The sequence below is a fragment of the Candoia aspera genome, chromosome 3 (assembly GCF_035149785.1).
Source record: "Candoia aspera isolate rCanAsp1 chromosome 3, rCanAsp1.hap2, whole genome shotgun sequence".
Lineage (NCBI taxonomy): Eukaryota > Metazoa > Chordata > Lepidosauria > Squamata > Boidae > Candoia > Candoia aspera.
The window spans coordinates 148818728-148841977 of NC_086155.1; the positions used below are offsets into that span (position 1 = coordinate 148818728).

The 23250-nt window shown below is 37.7% G+C and overlaps 1 protein-coding gene across 1 annotated transcript in view; it reads right to left on the reverse strand.

The window, feature by feature from the left end:
* The window catches only part of ZNF236 (zinc finger protein 236), a 64019-nt gene that overhangs the window by 23383 nt on the left and 17386 nt on the right, over positions 1-23250 (reverse strand). The window contains exons 11-23 of the mRNA XM_063299027.1: positions 22201-22473; positions 21163-21366; positions 16573-16717; positions 14208-14468; positions 13233-13483; positions 12443-12544; positions 5948-6099; positions 4605-4705; positions 4312-4463; positions 3478-3690; positions 2626-2896; positions 1232-1335; positions 409-774 (exon numbers count right to left, since the gene is read on the reverse strand). Coding sequence (XP_063155097.1) covers positions 409-774; positions 1232-1335; positions 2626-2896; positions 3478-3690; positions 4312-4463; positions 4605-4705; positions 5948-6099; positions 12443-12544; positions 13233-13483; positions 14208-14468; positions 16573-16717; positions 21163-21366; positions 22201-22473 — 2595 coding nt within the window. The remainder of the gene's footprint in view (positions 1-408; positions 775-1231; positions 1336-2625; positions 2897-3477; positions 3691-4311; positions 4464-4604; positions 4706-5947; positions 6100-12442; positions 12545-13232; positions 13484-14207; positions 14469-16572; positions 16718-21162; positions 21367-22200; positions 22474-23250) is intronic.

Here is a 23250-nt window from a genome sequence, read left to right on the forward strand (position 1 = left end):
GTTACTATATCTTATTTCTAAGATATCCATAACAACATCTTAATGTAAGGAAAGATAGAAATCCTGTAATCATAAGAATAAAATTGCAATTTTTTTCTAACACAACCCAAGTCTCTCTCCCCCACCAAAACCACAAGCAAATGACCTCCCTGAATTTGAATGACCTTCAAACTCACCATGTAAATCATAACTTATCAACTGCACAAAGACGGAGAGACTCAATAAATCATCTGTGGAATCCTCTGTTCAGAGAGCCAAAACAGATGTGACTTTACCAACATCTGGCTTGAAAGTCTCTCCCTCAACATTAAAAGGAGCCACAGAAAACTTGATCTTGAGCGGCATGAATACATCATCTTTCTCAAACTGAACCCCGTAGAAAGTAGAATGAAACACCTCCATTTTTACCTGACATAGAAGCAGGAAGTATAGCCTGACCAACGATACTTTGCTGGAGCAAATTTTGGTCAAACTGGCCTGTCAGCACAGAGTTATTCATGATGAAAACATTGGGATCATTTGTGGATGAATTAAGAAGATTGACTGGCTGTAGACCTTTAGCTGGAGCACGAGAACCAGGTTTCCTGACTTTCTTGGCCTCTGATTTAAAGTGACACTGTATATGGGTCTTCCTGCGTCCAGAAGTCCGAAACCGTAATTCACAGTGAGGACACTTAAAAGGCTTAGCTCCAGTATGTAGGCGCATATGAACTTTCAAACTTCCTTTCGTAGAAAATGAATTGCTGCATACATGGCAGCTGAAAAGTTTCTGACCTGGAGAATAATGAAATGGTGTAAGTCAAAAATATACATTATTTCTTATCACATATAAATTACTGCCAGATTTTGGTTGAACATTCAACAACCAGCACTAATACTTTACCATATTTGACAGAGAACTTGTTTGGAGGGGACTTCTTCCTAAATCATGAGCAACTCCTAAGTTTTAGGGTTTTTTTCTTTAAAAAAAAACTATTTAGGGCATAACTAGACAAAGTCAGCTGGTACTCTTCACATATTTTGACACTCATCTATCAAACAAATAAGTGGAAGAGGAAATGCATTAAAAAGTGGGGGGAAGCAAATGTTATATTTAAGTATTAAAAGCTAAGAGGTTAATTTATTAGAAAGTATCTTTGCCAGATTATCAGCATAAAGTACAAGGTACAATATATCTAATGTTTATTCACTGTTATCTAATCAAGCTGGAAGTGCCAATGATCTTACATACCTGTGTGTGTTTTTACATGACAATCCAGAGTTGACTTTACAGTAAAACTTTTTCCACATTCATCACATTTATAAGGTTTTTCTCCCGTATGGATACGCACATGCCTATCCAAAAATATTTGTTGTAATTATTATATGGTGTATTATGTTTATTAAAATAGCCAACAAGCTTCAGTTTGGCCTTAAGAGTAGGATAATCATCTTCCTGTAGGGTTATCAAAACTCTATGGTCTACATCCCACACGGCCTCAGCATGCACTAAAGACCAAACTCTTTCATTCTCCCTTCAACATACTTTCCAAACTTGATTCTGAATACAGATTTAGGAGATATATAAACAAATTGATATGGGGGAAGAAATTGTTTTGTTAAAGATACCATTCTACTAATATTGTGATACACTTCAATGAAACACAATATACAAAATGACAATTACTACCACTGCTTTAAGTTAAAATCTTGGTATATACAGTCCACTGTCCCTTAACCTTTCAGAGTGATACAGATGTTACATTATGTCATGTCCCCTTGTGAGAAGGTAAATGACTTCCACCCCCACTCTTGGGGGTGGGATTTCTCTATTTTTACACAGTGTATAACCTGTATGGCATTTTCAGATGCAATGGCCACCCAGATGCAGTATATGTCTAGCTTCACCCTTGTCAGACATACATCTGATGAGTCTCAGCAAGGATGAAGCCAATCACATACTGCCTCCTACCGGTTAATATAACTGTGTAAGGTAAAGAGTAAATAATTATTTGATGTAAAAATTATAACCAGAATACAAGAGGATCATAAAAATACTTTTAGCCAAGAAGTCCATAAAACTATTGGTTGGACCAGTTGTCATTTTAGTAGTCAAAACTAGTGTTTTGCTGCAGATAATCACAAGTTCTATGTGTATGTATGAGAAAACCTTAAAATACCAACTACCTGTGCATGCATTTAATCATTATCATTGAATATAAACTCTTCAAAATTAAAAAAAAAACATATGGCATTTTTTCTATAATTGCTAAAATCCAAAGAGCCTGAGATATTTAGCACTTTAATATGAACAGCTGTATCTGCAAGACGCTTTTGAAACTTGGCTTCAGTATGACTAGTTGGTAACTTGAAAATAGTGTCAACAAAATATTAGTATTGCATTGATAAGATGAGACCCTGGCAATGTTGGGAAGTCATGTTGTCTTCTAAAGAGCTATTCAGAGACTGTACAAACTAGTAGGTATGGCTGGTGAGGTGATGCTATATACCCATTCACTCATGTTGATATCCATACAACCACTGGAAGGCTGCCTCCCTCTTCTTTTAACTGAAGGATGACAGAAAGTAAGCTACAAAAGTAATATATCTCATATATCAAAACTAAAAAAATCTACATCCACTTACCTTACTAAGTCACTAGGTTTTTTAAAGCTTTTTGGGCAGTAAGTACAACAATTGGCATACTTTGGCTCAGCCTCCATTTCCGCTTGTTTGTCTTTGATTTCACTAATTCTGTCCTTTTCTGCTGCAGACTGGACAAGAACTTTTTCAGAGACCGTGGCGCTTTCTTGAGGTCTAATTTTTGCAAGTTCAGCTGTTTCCTCCTCTGTGAATGTGATAACACCTGGCCTAGATTTTCGAGAGCTTGTCTTTTCAGATGCTGCCTCATCTTCTTCTGCATAATTAAATGAGGAAGCAACACTTTTAAGGACCGAGTAAAATCAAACAAATGCCTCATGGTAGGAGGCAGTATTGCAACCGAAACTCTCCCCATGACCCGAGTTCGATCCCAGCAGAAGCTGGATTCTCAGGTAGCCAGGCTCAGGTCGACTCAGCCTTCCATCCTTCCAAGGTCAGTAAAATGAGAACCCAGCTTGCTGGGGAAGGTGACGACTGGGGAAGGCAATGGCAAACCACCCCGCTATAGTCTGTCAAGAAAACGCCACGAAATCGGCGTCCCCAAAGGGTCAGACATGACTTGGTGCTTGCACAGGGGACCTTTCACCTTCACAATATCAAACAAACTTCCTGAATGTTAATGGAAAATCCAGTTATTCATAGCAATTATACAAAAGTTAAAGGGTGCCGTAGGTGTATCCTGAAGGCTACTAAACATTCTGCAACTAACAACACAAATACTGTGATGCATGTCCTCTTTCAGATTATAGAACTTATGCAATTCCAGGAAAAAAAATCTTATGATTATGCTAAAGAACATTTAATACACTTTTCTGCTACACAGAAAAAGCTGCTTACCCCCTCCTGCTACTTCTCCACCTGCTGCTGCTGTTGAAGACACTGCTTGATGCTTTTTCATATGCTTTTTGCAGTGAACTGTGGTTCTGAAGCTTTCATCACAAAATGGGCACTTGTAGGGCTTCATACTCATATGGGTTGTCATATGTCTAGTAAGGCTTCCATTGGTGGTAAAGGAAGTATTGCAAATACTGCAACTGAATGCTTTAACTCCTGAAAAAAAAGAGGAAAGTAAATAAAAATGGGGAGGGGTGGTTACATAATTCATCTATATATTGAAAATAATACAAAACCAAGTCAAATGTGAAAACATTCTGATTACTTCCAATTAGTTTCCACAGATGTATTTGTTTTTATTTACTTACCACATTTTTAATCCACACTCAGCTGCAATATAAGGTTCCTCCTCCCTTACAAAAGTATTCAAAATAATCCTATAAAATTAGGGTGAAAATTAGTGACTAGTTCAGTCACCAAATGAGTTTCATGGATGAGTGAGGATATCAAATGTATTGTCTCATTTCTACTTCAGTTCTCTCAACAAATCACTACACCGATACTGCTAATTGTGAATTTATAAAATATTTGTCTGATAACTATTAATCAGGTTGAATAACTGCAATCTCCATGGCAAAAGTAGTATACATTCCAGTTTCTGGAAATGATCATGATCACCTACACATATCTTTTCTCTGGATTGCTCAGCAGCTTTCAGTAGATTATTGTTGAAAATAGAAAGATGAATGCCTCTGGGCTTGATCCTATTATACTGTCCTCTTTAAGTAGGCTAAAAGAGTTTGCAGGGGAACCAAATTACTACCAAAATTTTATCACCTGTATGTGTCTTCTCATGAGATTTAAGAACTCCAGAAGAGACAAATCCCCGGCCACAGAGTTGACATTTGTAAGGCTTCTCCCCGGTGTGTGAACGTACGTGCTGCTTCAAGTGGCTAGACTTCTTGAAGCCCTTGTTGCAATACTCACACCTATTAAAATGAGAGTTTACTTTGAATAAAATGAAACAAAAAATTGATGAGTACCTGTAAATATGTGGAAAGTTCATTCAGTTTCTGACTTAATGCTAGCAAAACTTACATATTATAACTACTTTTTGAAGTATGACATACCTGTAAGAACGCTTGCTTTGATCATCGTTATCTTCCAGAAACTGGGAACGCTGAGCATGCATCTCAAGGTCTGGTGACTGATCTTGAACTAACCGGGTAGCCTGGTTATCAACACATTGAAATTAATCCTTTAAATTTATAAGGGATACTAACCTCTGATTTAGCCCGCAAGAGTAGAAGAAGATCTGAACCCAATAATTCCCAAATGCCATAATTCTATTTTCAGCACAGATTATTTCTCTGATTTAAATAAATGTTATGTTACTTCTGGAGAAGAAAATATTTACATACAGGCTGCTTTTCTACCAAAAAGCATCTTCAAGATGGCTAACTATATAATACAGAACACATAATCAAACAGTAAAAGCAAATAAATTAAAAGGTATCAATAAAAAAGGTAACCAGAAGTTAACTTTTACTTTACCAGTAAGTCAGTCTAAAAGCCAAAGCTTATCTGAATAAAAATGTGAAGATACAGCTGAAAGAGAATTCTAGCATCTCAGTTCCAAATGACAATTTCCAGCATTTGGCCGCAGCAACTAAAAAGGCCTGCTATAGTATTCTTTTCGACAGAAGTGTTTTTCAAATATCCTGGCTTACAGGTTTTCACCTGCACTCATAATAGTGCCTAGACATAGATTTGCAACCAGCCAAGTTGCAAAAAAGGAGTCACAACTTTATTATAACTGGCCCTGAGCAAGAGTTTCACTGCAGTATTCTGAACCAGTTGAATCTTTAAAAGCAGTCCCATATAATATAGAAAGTCATCCAAATGGGATGAATGTAGAACAGAGCTTAAATAAAACCAGTAATGGGTACAACTGGTATATTAACTTTAGTTATATAAAATAATAGCCATTGCTGAAATATGGTCATGAAGGAGGCCTGAATCCAGGGACTGGAAAATTAAGTCTTCAGAAGGACTGTAAGTCCACCAAAATAATTTGTAACCCCTATCTGCCTTTTGACTATAGTCTTATCCACATTGAACTTCTATTAGTTCTCCCTTACCAAGCCCATCTATCTAAATCAGCTATTACGTTCAACACAATCTTTCTAAGGTCTAATTGGATTTCTGAGACTTGACAAAAAGATGCCTCTGAATTCCTTCCCAAGTAGACATACCATGGTTCTATGTTTCTTGAATACCAAGGTTCAAGAGAACCAAGACCGACATATTATCCTTTCAGTTTCTGCAGCTGATCATCCATCAAAGCCATCCCTGCCCTATTACTGGGCTTGACAACACATTGAAACAGATCTAAATCTTATCTAAATCTCACCCAGGGCCCAAAATCAGAAACAGCAAAAACAGCTTCTTCAGTCCTTTAATAAATACTTACTACATTAATAGTGTCAGGAGCAGGAACCTGAAGCAGATTTGGTTGATGGTAGCTTGTTGAAAGAGCCTGAGATTCAAGGGTGCTTGAATCCTGAAGCTGCTGTACTGCTGGAAACTGATTTGGCTGACTGTAGCCGTCATTAACTGTAAAACCTGGTACAAACACAAATAAACAAAACAAAACAATCCCCTATTTTTTTTTTAACATACACACACAAAACAAACAAACCAAAAAACCCTCACAATTCAGGTTTTGCTAACTAGATCAGCTCATCAGCATGATTCATATAAAATGGCATCTTGAACTCAGCAAACAGGAATACAAGGAAAACCCCTTTCCAGACCTGTGGGACAGATCCAAGATTGGCACAAGACTGGTAATCGTACATTGCCCTCCTCCTCGACAAGACTGTGAGATATTGTTTCAAAGTTTATGCAAGTGATACCATCATGGCACCACATTTTAAAAGCCTAATACATTACCATCTGGACATAATGGGACAACTGAATAGCTTCAGTGATCCTGAGAGCAACTCACGCACTAACTCCCATAAGGGTCACCTTCACCAGCAAAGTCAAAAGGTGAAGCTAAGGATAATCAAGGTAAGGGTAGGTATGACTTTACAGAAATGAGGAAAGATAACCTATCTAGGAATATGAAAGTTAAAACCAGAAGAAGATAATGACAAATTTATTTACCACTGACAAGAAAAATATATAAACATTGTTCCAATATGCTTGGGTGCCAGATGATGACACCCCCAGCACAGAATGGCCTTCTGTCTAAATATAGCCTCAATGACACAGTCAGACCAAATCTGCAAGAAGATTGGTTAAGTATGGTACCAATCCTGAAAGAGGAATTTCTTACTTTACAAGGACACACATAACTGGAACATGGAATGTGAGAAGCACGAAACAAGGAAAACCTGGAATAATCAAATAGGAAATGAAGCATGCTAAATTCGGTGCTTTAGAAACATTTAACATAGACAGACTAGAATGGGCCACTTTAAATCATATTATACATATATTATCCAAGGGATGAGACTATATTTATTTATTTATATTTCAAATTTCTGTCACCGCCCATCTCCCCCAAGGGGGAACTATATGAAAATATGGAGTGACAATAATATTAAAAAAGGCCACTGCTAAATATATGATTTGATATAACCCAATACATATCAGGATCATACCCAGAAGTAATAGGTAACAAGTGAATATCAATTTTGTACAAGTGTATCCAAACTTAGTGGTAGAAGACAGTGACAAATTCTATGGCAAATTGCAAAGGTGCTGAATATCTAGGAAGGACATCGTGCTATTAATGTGTGACTGGAATGGGAAAGCTGAAGACATGGAATTACAGGAAGATTTGGATTGGGTAAACATAATACAAAAGAGAAGATGGAGAAGGGCAAGCCAAGACACTTCCAAGTACAGATTATGGAAGAGATCACTGGTGTCAAATATGCAGATTAAAATTTGAAAATTAAACAGAATGGATGTACCAGAAAGATATGATTTGGAGAACAGTCAGTCAACTGTATGGGACAGATTCAGTACACAACTTATACTTTATGAAAAAAGAAAACCCTGGGAACTATGGGAAGAGATGAGAGACATTGTGAAAACTGAAGTAAAAAACCCCTCAAAATTTCAAAGAGGAAGAGAACCCAGTGGCTTCTAGAACAAGCTATCATGATAGCCAAAGAAAAAAGGAGAATGGAAACCATGGGATATACAATGACCAAATGCCAATTTCCAAAATCAATCAAGAAAGAACAAGCAAAGATATTTCAAACTAGGATGTCAACAAATAGAGAAAAATAACAAGAAAAGGAAAAATAGTTTTATGATCAGAGAAATCACATGACAATTTTCAGCTAAGGAAAAATTCTCAAGAATAATCACTGAAAAGATCTTATGGAGGTAAGATGAGGCAAGGCAAGCAAGTCAAAGGAGATTAAAGGAAGATTGAAAGACTACGCTGAAACCCTTTATGAGAGAATGACAGAAGCATTTGCAGAAAAGGAAATGTGTTCAGGAACCTACTCCATTAGACAGTTCAGGAATGTGCTCTATCTACCTGTTGCCAAACATGAAAGTATCAGCTGCAGATAAAACATCCATTTAACTGTAGAAGAAGAAGCAATTAAAAGCTGACAGCTCTATGTTAACAAATATGGAAAAAACAGTGTGAGCTATTTGAACCCAAGAAGGGTTCAAATAGCTACTCATGAGAGAGGCTACTGGTGTGCCAGGATACCTGACTATTCTTCTGAAGAACACTTACACAGAACAAGAAATGATTCTAAGTACTAAGGCTAAAGAAACAGAGTAAGGAAAGGAAGTGAAGCACAGATATATACTCTTCCCATACAGTGAATACATATGAATGGCAGGAATGGAAGCAATGAAAGTGGGAATCAAACTAGGAGACTGAATACTTATCAACCTGAGATATGCAGACCACACCACTTCGTTTGCTAAAAGAAGGAAAAGTTAGAAGACATAATTATGGGAGCAAAAATGGAAATCTATTAAATATTAAGATGGCAAAGGTCATATTAACAACCATAATTACAGTTGATGGCAAACAAGTTCTGTAGTTTTGTTTCCTTGGGCTCAAGAAGAGATATAGATGGACAATGTACTGGAGGAAATTAATTGTCGATAGGAAGGGAATGATGAATTTAGGCAAGATAATGAAGTATAACTATATTTCTATGACAGCAAAGATCAGAATAATTAAAGCAGTAGTGGGATTGTGTATGGCTGTGAAACAGCAACAGAAAAAAAGACAAACACCTTCGGATTATGGACTTGGAAACAATTATTAAGTGTGCAAGATGAACCAATCAATCTATCTTGGACCAAATAAAGACCAACTGCAATAAGGAGCAAGCAGGAACACTTATTCTGGCCATGTGATATGAGCAGATGTTGGACTAGAAAATATGTCTGAGCTGGGCAAGCTTGCTCTGTGGATGGCAATCAAGAGATCACTGGAATGTCTTTGGAACAGCTAAATATCTGTTCCAGAGATAGTCTGAGATAAGGAACATTTGTGGTCAGACCAACTTGATGACATCTAACCAACCCTAGATATTGCTGTAGGAAAACAGGAGCCCATAAAATCAGCAACATTGAATGAAAAACAATATAACTCAAGAAAAATACAAACTGCAGGTAGTCCTTGACTTATGACCACAATAGGGACCAGGAAATTTGTTGTTAAGCAGTGTGGCCATTAAGTGAGGCATCAAGTGACTGCACCTGATTTAACATTTCTGAGGCTGTCGTTAAGTGAATCACATGGCTGTTAGGCAAATCATGTGGTTGTTAAGTGAATCACACAGTTCCCCATTGATTTTGCTTGGCGGAAGCTGGCTGGGAAGGTCGCAAATGGGGATTACATGACCACAGGACACTGCAACTGTCGCAAATACATGCCAGTTGCCAAGCACCTGAATTTTGATTGTGTCACCGCAGGGACGTTGCGATGGTCATAAGTGCAAGGACCAGTTGTAAGTCACTTTTTCAGTGCTGTTGTAACCTTGAATGGTCACTAAACAAATGGTCGTAAGTCTAGGACTACCTGTATATTCTCTAAATCTGGAAGAAAAGAACAAATATGGAAACATTCTAAACATTTACTAAATAGCCATAGTATGGTCACTTACCTTTGATTTGCCTTCTTTTTTACAGTAATCTCCACAGAATATAAATTGAAGTTTCCTTTAAAAGCCTCAATTAACTCAGAGCCATTCAAATTTTGAATTTATGTACACATGCATGTGTCTAAGAGGTTGACCCAGCACCCTTTATCTTCCTTATTACCCACCAAACACAGCAGGAATGAATGTTAATATAAGTGTGTGTCCTAATCCAAGGAAAAAATAATCATATAACAATTCTCCTCAAATTGCATCTTCAATATAGAACATTATTTCCTCCTTTTGAATGACGTAATTTACAAGTGCCGCACTGCACAGAAAACCACTGTCTCTTTGAATTCATTGCTTCCCTGCTTTCTCAGAAAGAACAGAGTTCCATAAAAAGTGGAGGCAACTGTTGAAAATGCACTGAAGGAAGGATGAGATAACCTTTCACGCTTACTTTCTACAGGAACCATGGTGACCACTGACTTAGAACTCTTTAAAGCAGATTGGAAAACCACTGGAACTTACACAGTTCCAGTGCTGAATCTGAAGGGCTCTTTATTCTTCACAATTGGCATACTTGGATGGTGAATTCTTGGCTGCATAAACCAGGATATGCATGAACTTTATGAGTACCACCTTTTAATCCCTTTGCTCCTCTCTTCAGTTTTGTGGAAAAATCAGCCAGGAAGCCCCCCATTACTCTGAAATGGGGAAATTGTGGTTAATGAGCTCTAATATCAGGATATGAAATCCATCTTCAAAGTTGGTTTAGAAGTCACTATATTTGGAAGTAATGAGTGTCCAGTTTAGATGCAATGAGATAAGAATCACAATAAAGAGTGGCTCCCAGGCTGTTAATTGGCAGTGCTTGCATATAACATTAAACCAGGATTTTTAAACTGTGGTTTGTTGAAAAAGTCATAGTGTCATGTTAATACTAAGCTATAATGGTTGGGTTTGTATAAGCTAAATACAATCAAATAAACAGACAAACTATACTCTGGATTAGCATCATGTGAATCAAATGACAAAGAAAATAAAAATAAAAAGTATGAGTACATTAAATTCATATATATCCTGGTTTATTAAGCCATGGTTCAATAGACCCAAATTAGACAGTATGTGACATAACGCAAAGAAATGTTAATAAGTGTCAACAGTTAGTGTGAGCCATTTAATTACTGTTCTACACAGAGAAGATCTCTGCAAATAGTGAGAAGCTGATTTTGTTCACTTCTAAGGATCAATTGTTGAAAAGTCGAAGAACAAAAAGATCTGCTTTTTAATTCTTAATAATCATAAGAGAGAGAGAAGTATTCAAATCCAGGGTGCTATGACAATTATTTTATTTTAAAATAACATGTGTTTCAGCATTTGTATTCATATAAAAAATAGTTTCTAGGGCTAAATGAATCTCCGACGTATAAAACAGAAAATACAGTAAGTCTCCAAACAAAACTGCATTATTAAAAATATCAGTGAAAGAGCCTTCATAATATTTAAAGAAATTGAAAGTAATGCTATTTTTGTGTATGCATTATACAGGTGAGATATAGGTCACACCTTTAAGCCATTAAGATTTCTATGGTTCTACCATTACTTTAATGGTATTGCATCACATTTAGGTTTAATTAACTGAAGTGAAAGGCTCTTATAGTAATATTCTAACTCTGAAGGGTGCAAAAAAGAATCCATCCAAAGGGAACTATAATAGTTATAATGGAAGTCATTTTTATGATTCTGGTCCATTTTCCTTCCAGGAACAGCACCTCACACCACGTGTGTGGTATTTCTGAATGTTGCCTGCATGCATCTAAAAGCTGTCCATCAGGAGCAGTTATGGGTATGTAAAGGAGGACTGTGGAAACAGCAGGAGAAAAGCACCAACTTGAACCATCATATAATAACAGAGCATGTAATTTTTTCCTATGGAATCAACAAATGATACTCCTATCCAAAAACAATGTTGTCCAGAAGAACAAAGAGTAAAGAAACAATGACCAGAACTGAATTTTCCTCTCTAACTAGTAGAAAGGAAAATGGAGAAGAATGAAACACATATCCAGACAAAGGGATAGGGTCCACCATTTTAAACACATGTGTCCATATACACCTACCTGAAATTCAAAATTTCTGAAGGGCTCCAGGAACTTCAAGAAAACTTCAAAGTATGGAAAATCTGTAGAGGGCATTCCAAGTAGAATGGGAAGTGTGCACAATATAGACTTTGAATTATTCCTTCTTTAGCATTTCTAAGTAACTTACATTTTAAGGGGTTTCCCCCCCCCCAAGAAAGTATAATTAAAAGCTAGTTATTCAATAAAAAAGAACAAAACTGCAGAATGATTCAGGATGCATTCTAATTCTAAATGTAAAAGGTTGGATGCAGCTTTATATGCCACGCACATTCATTACTGCTGAAGAAAATAGCATCAGTCTTGCTCCAGCCCCCAGCACAACCAACTTCAGTGTTCCAAAAGACTGGAAACCTTTGGAACACTGCAGGGGGGAAGGAGGAATTGTAGGAAATTACCATCCTTCTCTTGTTGAAGCTTTCACATGATCCTAGCTCCCTATGGGAATGGAGGGAGCATTTTCATCTGCAAAGGGTTACCTCTGGATGCAACCCACTGAAGATAAACTTTAAAGTTCACAGATTAGCAGTTAAAAAAATAAATAACTGGATTTTAGATTTTAGCAATGCAACAGCATAAGCACTTCCTTCTGTATATGACATTTTGGAATTGAAATAAATTGTTCTTGAAGCTTTCAAATACAACAAAAATACTGCCTGTCACTTTCAAAATGACTATAGCTTTACTAACCTTGTGCTAATCCTTGCTGATCAAATGATTGCTGTACTATAGTTTGCTGCTCAAACTGGTTTATATTCTCTTGCAGTACATGCTGGGATGTCACAAATCTATCTGAAAATAAAAATAGGTATTTAAAAAGGAAACAACATTACATAATTCAGCAATCATTGTGGAAGCAGTTTAGCAAAAAAGAAATCCTTGATTTAACAGACTAATGGAGAAAAGCAAAATGCCTTTTAAATCCAAGAGATTTTATCCATGCATAAAAGAGTGAATGGGGTTTCACACATGGATAAAATGGCGAACAAAATTTTATACATGCACAGAACTATACACCATATAGACAAGTGCTATCCTTGCAATATGTCTTTTCATATCAGCCCAAAGATATTTGCATAGAGGAAATTTTGTTTGTTGCTTCCAAAGTTCATTAAACAGAAGCCCATTAAATTGAGGGTTTGTTTTCACTGGAAAAGAGGATAATTAAAACAGGAAATTATAAAAGTCCAATTATTTTCTACTTTGAGATTTGTAAAGCTCTGCCACTTAACTATTATTTACATTTCATTTATCTTCAAAGTATCTAGGAATTGCCAAAAATATCGGTAATGAAGGGAATTCCAAAGGTGATATGAGTTTAATATGCACTTATCCCTTTCCCTTAGGGAAAAAAGTTGATCCAGGCAGCACAATATTCATTAAACACCCTAACTCATTGATATCACCATCAGTCATACAACCCTGTGGATTTGAACCCTGTGATCAGCCATTCAGTGGTTTGTATGATGTGGATGTTTACCTTCCTCTTGACCTAATGACTGCTCACTCAACTGTGGTCTCAGTCCAGTTTCTTCAGTATCAACAACCTGCTGCTGTTCTAAATCTAAAATAGCTTCTTGATCTGTTCCAACAGCTTCAGTTTGCTGCAACTCTTCACTTTCAATTTCCACTTGCATCTGAGTAGAAACATGTATACTCTGTTGATCTACTGCTGTGTCATCAATGGAAGCAGCTTGCTGATGTTGCTGAAGCTGCTGGGCAAGCTCATACCTAAAAGAAAAGGAAGAAACATCTCTTGCATTCTCAACACCTCAGAACTTCAGACACATTATGCGAAGACCCAGCTCTCTGGAAAAGACTCTAATGCTGGGAAAGGTGGAAGGAAAGAGAAAAGGACAACCAGCAGCTAGGTGGATGGACTCAGTTATAGTGGCGATGGGTACACCACTGAAAGATCTGAGGGAGCAGGTTAGGGACAGATCATCATGGAGAAAATCTATCTATGTGGTTGCTAAGAGTCGACACCAACTTTATGGCACATAAACAATCAATCAATATATCTAATTTGACTTACCTCCTAAATTCCCCCAATCAGCCCACATTTCTACTTATGTTCTACTATAATCTTGGAAGTACTTACAAAATGAAGCCAAGCAAAACTAACAAGGAAACATAATTAATAATAGGAAATTACCTAACTGGCAGAAAGAAATATATTTAGCTACTTTATTATGCCCACAATAAATACATTTAAAAATCAAATGGTGAGAATTTTTGCTTTTTCTTGTCCTGTGTTTCCTTTTTTAAACTGATATACCCATTAAAAATATTTGTTTGAAATTCAGTCTAACTTCCCGGTCTCTGAAAAAATGCCCTAAAAACTCATCCAACAGCTGATCTTGAAATCACTGACAGGCCCCACAGAATTCCAAAAAGCACTGATTAATAACTGGAATTAACTGTAGTTCAGGACTGAATTTCAAGATATACAAACCTGTGTGTTTTCATATGTTTTTTGCAATTTAATGAGGTTTTGAATGTTTTTTGACAATATGGACACATATACGGTCGAAGGTCATTATGAATACCCATATGCCTCCGCAGACTCCCTCCAGTGGTGAAAGCTCCATTGCATATAAGACACTTGAATGCTTTTAATCCAGTGTGGGTTCGAATATGTGCCTTTAGCACTCCAGCTGATACAAAGCCTCTTCCACACTGAGAACATTTGAATGGTTTTTCACCAGTGTGTGACCTTTGAAACAAATCAAACAAAAAAGTCAGAGGAACAGATAGGGAAATATATACTAATTAAAAGGGAGAAGGGCAGACAAATGAGTTATCAGAAATTCTGAAACAGCACCTGCAACAAACTCTGGTATGTACGGAGCTCCCGTTCAAAGTTCCAGATATCCGGTTCCATTCCCCTTCTTCCCATATGGCTAATCATGCTCAGCACTCAGCAGGGAATTTTCAAGTCCCCACCCATACTTTCTCTTTCCCCTTTACATTTTTGTACATCTTTAAAGTTCAGTTGATTGAGAACTCCCCTCCTTTGCACTGATTGTGTGTTTGAAAACAGTGAATATAGCAGGGGGTGCAGCAGTTGTGACCCCTTTCCAGTCAGTGTTTTGTAACACCACCTTTGGCAGAAATAACACATTTTCTATAGAGAGCTAAGAGTCTTTCTGTTCATGTTTTGAAATATTTCCCGATTCTTAAACTCCTCTAGTTCAGAAATATTCTTAGGTCTCCTTGCATGGACTGCCTGTTTTAGATCTCCCCACAGATTTTCAACAACATTCAAGCCTGGGAACTATAAAGGCCATTCCAAAATCTATATATTTCTTTCCTATAAGTCTTCATGATTTTATATATCAGAGGTTACAAAAGTTGGGTATTGGTTCACTTCTAGTATTGTATTCTCCTAATTTTAAGCCTAAAGACTCACTCACTTTTTTATCACAACGAACATGGTAAAAAAAAAAATAGCAGCAAATTACCTGGCAGAGTATCCAAATTTCTGCACCTGTTGCATTCCCTGTTCTCCTATTTTGAAACTGTAAATATCTGTACATAACTGCCAATTTGTACATGGTCTCCATTATCAGACTAACTAACTACTTAAAACAGTATGCTTTTGAATTTGCAGAAAGATATGCATTTAACTTTCTACCATAGAAATATTTTGTCAGCTTCTGTTGCTTAGGGGTTCACTGAAACATACTGTATAGTTTGGCCAGAAGTGTGTAAACTTTTTCATGCAACTGTACCAGGACAGTTATAAAGCATTCAAAAATGTATTTAGAAAAGTACACAGGGGCAACCTTCCTCAAGGAATGGGATCCTCAAGGCAGCCACATATGTAGAAAGCTGAATTTCCCAGGTGATTTCTATACCAGTGCAAAGCTGCTTCACTTCATTGTCAGTCCCAAAAGAAAAGCTGTCAGCACATATGCATGTACAAAAAAAGACAATTACATGCTTTTCTTCTGGCTATTTTTAGCTGCATCATATTAATAGGATTTTAATTGGAAAGAGCTGAAATTATTTATTCAGCTACTATCTTTTGAATTTCCTTTTTTGGAAACTGATAAGCAGAGAAGCTAAACCAGAGGGATAAGCGTTTGGTATTATATATAACTAATAGTGTACTATGTTGCATTGTATGACAGCCAGTTTGGAAGCCCTAGGCTAAAAACAGGAGACCCTAAGTTCTAGTCCTGCCTTAGGCAGGAAGCCACCTGCCTAGGTGACTTAAGGCCAGTCACTCTCTCTCAGCCTTAGGAAGAAGGAAATGGCAAAACACTTCTCAAAATATTGCTAAGAAAACTTCATGGACTTGTTTGTATAATTGCCAGGAATCAAGACTGAATCAAAAGGATGGATATGGATACACATACATACACACACACACAGTCACCATTTAATTGTTAATTTATTCAATATAATTCTACCCTCCCTTTATTATTTGAGTCTACACAATCCACAAAATTCACTTCTTTTTTTTCTGCCATACATCAGCAGTATTCATCTTTTCAGTTTGGTACCCTTAGAGGTTTTAGGGCTAAACTCCCAAAATTCTCAGTAAGCACACTTACGGGCTATCCTAAATAGAAATGGGGAGGGCTGGCTAAGGAAGAAATACTGTTTTTCTCTAACCATTTGGTCCTTTGGTTAAACAAAAAAAGCACACATTTCTTCCCTGTCTTAAAGTTTTAATGGTGAGTGTCTCTTGAAGAATGGGAAATATCTGAAATAAGGTTTACAGCAGAGAGCTGAGAAACAAAAAAAGAACCATTTGTTCTTCTTAAATTTTTATAATATTTTAAAACATTCTCTTTTTAAGTAGAATTTACCGGATATGTTGTTTAAGATGACAAGACTTCTTATAAGCTCTGTGACAGTAATAGCATTTGTATGGCCGGTCTGCTTCATTCACAAAATTATTATTGAAGTAATTTTGGAAAAACTGGCTATTCCTTGGGATTGGCTGAATAAGACCTGCAGAAAGAATGACCAATGAATAATATTTCAAAGTAAAAACAAAAACAAAACAAAACCCAATGCTTACCATTTCTGGTTCCTAAAGAGAAATGAAAAATATGTGTTTTTTTCCATAATTACTTTTTTCCCTGATGTATAGAAAAATCTCATGGGGACAATACAGTACATTGTCCTAGGCCATTCATCCATTTTCCAAATTAAATGCTTTAGCAGTAACATTATGCAATGTTTCAGATTAAGAGACCTAATGGTGCTTCCAAGCATCTGTGGTTATAAATACAGAACTTCTTTAAAAAGCCATCCCTTTTCTAGGAGCACATGGTTGCCCTCTGCCTCTTCCATGCAGTCCTGGAAAAAGACACATTTAAGAAATTGTGGACTAGTTCTACATTTGTAACCCCAGCTGCTCTGAAGCACCATTTTGTCTTCAAACCTACAGCTCTGCACTAGCCTTTAATTTATCTGAATATAATATTTATAGATTGCAGCATTAGAAATATTCCTACATATCAATTTTAAAAACCATTTTTTAAAAAAAATGTATGTTTCCAACAGAAAATATCAATTAATTTCTCCAAGGCCAAGGAAACCTAATTATTAAAACTTACTATGCTGCTTAAATATCAGGAGATCAAGTGATTATAATTTTGCAATTGTGAATAATTATTTCCTTATATCTTCCTGCCTTAAATTTTGAAAACCAGTAAGTCCATCCTTTCATAAAATTGTATACTTGTGAATCTCCTGAAGTATAAATGAGCTTAGCCTACACACTAGACAACATATTGAATTTATATTCTCATTGAAGTGCTATAGATTAGGGCTGTCCAAACTGTTCAAAATAAGTGCACATATTTTCAACAGGTTAAAGCTGTGCTCTTCAGCAAAGGATCGTTACCTTGTCGTGGTGCTGGAGCTTGAGCACCTCAATGATGCCATGAGCTAAACCGTGAAGGGCCACCCAAGACGGGAAGGTCATGACAGAAAGGTCAGACTAAATGCGATCCCTGGGGAAGGTAATGGCAACCCACCCCAGTATTCTTGCCATGAAAACTAAATGGATCAGTACAACCAGAGATATGTCGGTATACCATCGGAAGATGAGACCCCCAGGTCGGAAGATGGTCAAAATGCTACTGGGGAGGAACAGAGGATGAGTTCAACTAGCCCCAGACGTGATGACGCAGCTAGCTCAAAGCCGAAAGGATGGCTAGCAGCCGACGGTGCTGGTGGTGAACGGCGAATCCGATGTTCTAAGGATCAACGCACCATTGGAACCTGGAATGTAAGATCTATGAGCCAGGGCAAATTTGATGTAGTTATTGGTGAGATGTCAAGATTAAAGATAGACATTTTGGGCGTCAGTGAACTGAAATGGACTGGAATGGGCCACTTCACATCAAATGACCACCAGATCTACTACTGCGGACAAGAGGACCACAGAAGAAATGGAGTAGCCTTCATAATTAATAGTAAAGTGGCTAAAGCAGTGCTTGGATACAATCCAAAAAACGATAGAATGATCCCAATTCGAATTCAGGGCAAGCCATCTAACATCACAGTGATCCAAATATACACCCCAACCACAAATGCTGAAGAAGCTGAAGTAGAGCAGTTCTATGAGGATCTGCAGCACTTACTGGACAACACACCTAAAAGAGATGTTATTTTCATCACAGGAGACTGGAATGCTAAGGTGGGCAGTCAAATGACACCTGGAATTACAGGTAAGTATGGCCTGGGAGAACAAAACGAAGCAGGACATAGGCTGATAGAATTTTGCCAAGACAATTCACTCTGCATAACAAACACTCTCTTCCAACAACCTAAGAGACGGCTTTATACATGGACTTCACCAGATGGACAACACCGAAATCAGAATGACTACATCCTTTGCAGCCAAAGGTGGCGGACATCTGTACAGTCGGTAAAAACAAGACCTGGAGCTGACTGTAGTTCAGATCACGAACTCCTTCTTGCACAATTTAGGATCAGACTAAAGAGATTAGGGAAGACCGACAGATCAGCTAGATACGAACTCACTAATATTCCTAAGGAATATGCAGTGGAGGTGAAGAATCGATTTAAGGTACTGGACTTAGTAGATAGGGTCCCGGAAGAACTCGACAGAAGTTTGCAGCATTGTTCAGGAGGCGGCAACAAAATACATCCCAAAGAAAGAGAAAAGCAAGAAGGCAAAATGGCTGTCTGCTGAGACACTAGAAGTAGCCCAAGAAAGAAGGAAAGCAAAAGGCAACAGTGATAGGGGGAGATATGCCCAATTAAATGCAAAATTCCAGAGGTTAGCCAGAAGAGATAAGGAATTATTTTTAAACAAACAATGCGTGGAAATAGAAGAAGACAATAGAATAGGAAGGACAAGAGACCTCTTCCAGAAAATTAGAAACATTGGAGGTAAATTCCAGGCCAAAATGGGTATGATCAAAAACAAAGATGGCAAGGACCTAACAGAAGAAGAAGAGATCAAGAAAAGGTGGCAAGAATATACAGAAGACCTGTATAGGAAGGATAACAATATCGGGGATAGCTTTGACGGTGTGGTCAGTGAGCTAGAGCCAGACATCCTGAAGAGTGAGGTTGAGTGGGCCTTAAGAAGCATTGCTAATAAGAAGGCAGCAGGAGATGATGGCATCCCAGCTGAACTGTTCAAAATCTTACAAGATGATGCTGTCAAGGTAATGCATGCTATATGCCAGCAAATTTGGAAAATACAAGAATGGCCATCAGATTGGAAAAAATCAACTTATATCCCCATACCAAAAAAGGGAAACACTAAAGAATGTTCAAACTATCGAACAGTGGCGCTCATTTCACATGCCAGTAAGGTAATGCTCAAGATCCTTCAAGGTAGACTTCAGCGGTTCATGGAGTGAGAATTGCCAGATGTACAAGCTGGCTTTAGAAAAGGCAGAGGAACTAGAGACCAAATTGCCAATATCCGCTGGATAATGGAAAAAGCCAGGGAGTTTCAGAAAAACATCTATTTCTGTTTTATTGACTATTCTAAAGCCTTTGACTGTGTGGACCATAACAAATTGTGGCAAGTTCTTAGTGGTATGGGGATACCAAGTCATCTTGTATGCCTCCTGAAGAATCTGTATAACGACCAAGTAGCAACGGTAAGAACAGACCATGGAACGGACTGGTTTAAGATTGGGAAAGGAGTACGGCAGGGCTGTATACTCTCACCCTACCTATTCAACTTGTATGCAGAACACATCATGCGACAAGCTGGGCTTGAGGAATCCAAGGCTGGAGTTAAAATCTCTGGAAGAAACATTAACAATCTCAGATATGCAGATGATACCACTTTGATGGCTGAAAGTGAAGAGGAACTGAGGAGCCTTATGATGAAGGTGAAAGAAGAAAGTGCAAAAGCTGGCTTGCAGCTAAACCTCAAAAAAACCAAGATTATGGCAACCAGCTTGATTGATAACTGGCAAATAGAGGGAGAAAATGTAGAAGCAGTGAAAGACTTTGTATTCCTAGGTGCAAAGATTACTGCAGATGCTGACTGCAGTCAGGAAATCAGAAGACGCTTTATCCTTGGGAGAAGAGCAATGACAAATCTCGATAAAATAGTTAAGAGCAGAGACATCACACTGACAACAAAGGCCCGCATAGTTAAAGCGATGGTGTTCCCGTAGTAACATATGGCTGCAAGAGCTGGACCATAAGGAAGGCCGAGAGAAGGAAGATCGATGCTTTGGAACTGTGGTGTTGGAGGAAAATCCTGAGAGTGCCTTGGACTGCAAGAAGATCAAACCAGTCCATCCTCCAGGAAATCAAGCCAGACTGCTCACTTGAGGGAATGATATTAAAGGCAAAACTGAAATACTTTGGCCACATCATGAGAAGACAGGACACCCTGGAGAAGATGCTGATGCTAGGGAGAGTGGAAGGCAAAAGGAAGAGGGGCCGACCAAAGGCAAGATGGAGGGATGATATTCTAGAGGTGACGGACTCGTCCCTGGGGGAGCTGGGGGTGTCGACGACCGACAGGAAGCTCTGGCGTGGGCTGGTCCATGAAGTCACGAAGAGTCGGAAGCGACTAAACGAATAAACAACAACAAAAAAGCTGTGCTATTTGTGGCTGCTTAGAAAGTTGTTCCTGGTTTCCTCCATACAAATGCTTTGCACAGTCTTACTATCATTTTGCTATACTAAAACAGGCACTGTATTTTATTTGCACTTTATTTCTATATTGGTTAAATAGTCCGAACAATGAAACTGCACAATAAAACTGCATTTCTAATTATAAGTTTCTTGCATAGTAATAGCTAAAACATTACACCATTCAAAAATATTTTCTCAAGCAAATGTATCTAGTTTGGTGAATTAGACACATTAGTTTCACTTCTACAATCTTCTAAGTAAATACTGAAATTTCTTTCAAGCAAAACTGTGCTAACACACTTTACCTAAATCTGTGATGAGGATTGGTTCTTGTAAAGGAATATCAGGTACTGGAACACTGCTCTTGCCTATTCGAATTTTTGTAGGTTTACGCTGATGCCGCATCTTTCTTAGTTCAGTATGTTTAAAGTGAGAAGCAATGTGCGTCTTTCTGTGACCTGAAGTTCGAAACTTTTTGTCACAGTGTGGACAAGCAAATGGTCTAATCCCTACAAAAGACAAAGACATTACTTCTTTATTCTCAACTTCTAAAAACAGACAGACAAAAAGTTGTTAAGATGAACAATCACATATGCTTAACTCATTCAAAAACTCTGCTTTAAAACATTTCTATTTAAAGTTAAACTTATTAAACTACCAAAACAACACCTGCCTTCCCCAGCATGGATCATGAGAGAGAACTAATGTTTTCCACACAATGCAGTACGTACAAACAAGCTTCACCTATCCCATTCCTTGCCCCAATGTGCAAAGTGCAGGGCAAACAATGCATGGAAGCATAGGTAGGTCCTCCAAGTGGAAGACCTGCAAGGATAACTCTGCTCAAAGTCTTCCCTTTGAGAACAGAAGGCACTCTGGAAATCTTGGCTGAGCCATGCCTTCCCCAAAGACTACAAGCAGAGTTTGCCCAGCACCTTACCTAAGATGCCTGCCTCTATGAGACAAGGACAAGGCTTCAGGTAAGGCCCTGCTCAAGGCTCCAAAGTAGCCAAATTAGGTCCAATGGGTGGAAAGTCTCCATCACTCGTCTACACAAACACTATAACATGAATCAAGAGAAACTCAATAGTACACAATTTACAGTCCTACTGGTCCTTTCTTACTGGGTTGAAAACGACTAAATTCAATATATGTAAGCAACAGTTATATTTTACAATGAAGACATGATACTGTATGGCTCCACTTTACTTTATTTGAACTGAAGACAGCTGACAAGCAGGTAGGGTTATGACATGGAAAAATTACGTTTGTTTTTCCTTTTCTGCTACGATTAAACATAAGAAAGGCGTCAAAACACTAAAAGTCTGGTTACAAGATTTTACCTGTATGCAAGCGAATATGTACTTTCAAACTTCCTGAGGTAGAAAAGCACTTCATACAGTACTGACACTTGAAAGCCTTAATGCCCGTGTGTGTTTTTATATGTGCTGTGAGAGTACTCTTCACAGCAAAGGCCCGGAAACACTGTGGACATTTGAATGGCTTTTCGTGAGTGTGAATGCGTATATGCCGTACAAGATCACTGGGTTTTTTAAATTCCTTAGAGCAGTATGGACAAATATGCCATCGTATCCCATTCTCCTCACGTATGGAACCTGAAATATAATTTTAGAGTATGTAGTATAAGTAAACAGTTTGAAAAGCTTGACATGCTAATCTTGGAAGAAAAAAAGACTGGCATCTGAAGTGTACTCAAGGCCACATTTTGGCAAATGTCATCAAGGAACAGTGAGATTAACTGGGAGACAGAATTGCTTGCTATTAGAAGAACAATGTTTCCATGAAACAAACTATCATAGTTACCTTATGAATTAGTAAAAGTAAAGAGTTCTGCAAGTTGTGTTTGACTCTAGATCTGGTAGGAAAAAGCAGCTCCTGTATATAGGAGTCTGGATTTCTTCCTGTACAGTACTATACTTTCTCAGGTCTATCTAGACTTTCGCAATGCTTTCTGGAGAGACACCTTTGACAAAATTCTCCAAATGATTATGCAGATTTTAAGGGCACTCTTAGTATCTTGAGAACACTGCCCTTTCTCTTAGCATGCATAAGCCTAGAATAAAAGTGGGGGGTTTTTTTAGTTTTCCCCCCTTGATTTTATTATCTTTCTCCACCTGATTAATCAAATTGATCAGGAATGGCTCTTTACATTATGCCTGAATTTACTGCAGAGGTAGGGGATATGCTAGCTTGACACAGAAAATAGATACACAGTGCAATATCCATAGAGACTTTTTGACTTTAAAAACCCTGTAAAATAGTGGACAGAGAGGATATATTCAGAGACTGTACCACCAAAAGGCAACCAGCAGTGACAATGCTACAATATACTGTATATTAGTAAATAATACTTATATATATAGTGCACAGAA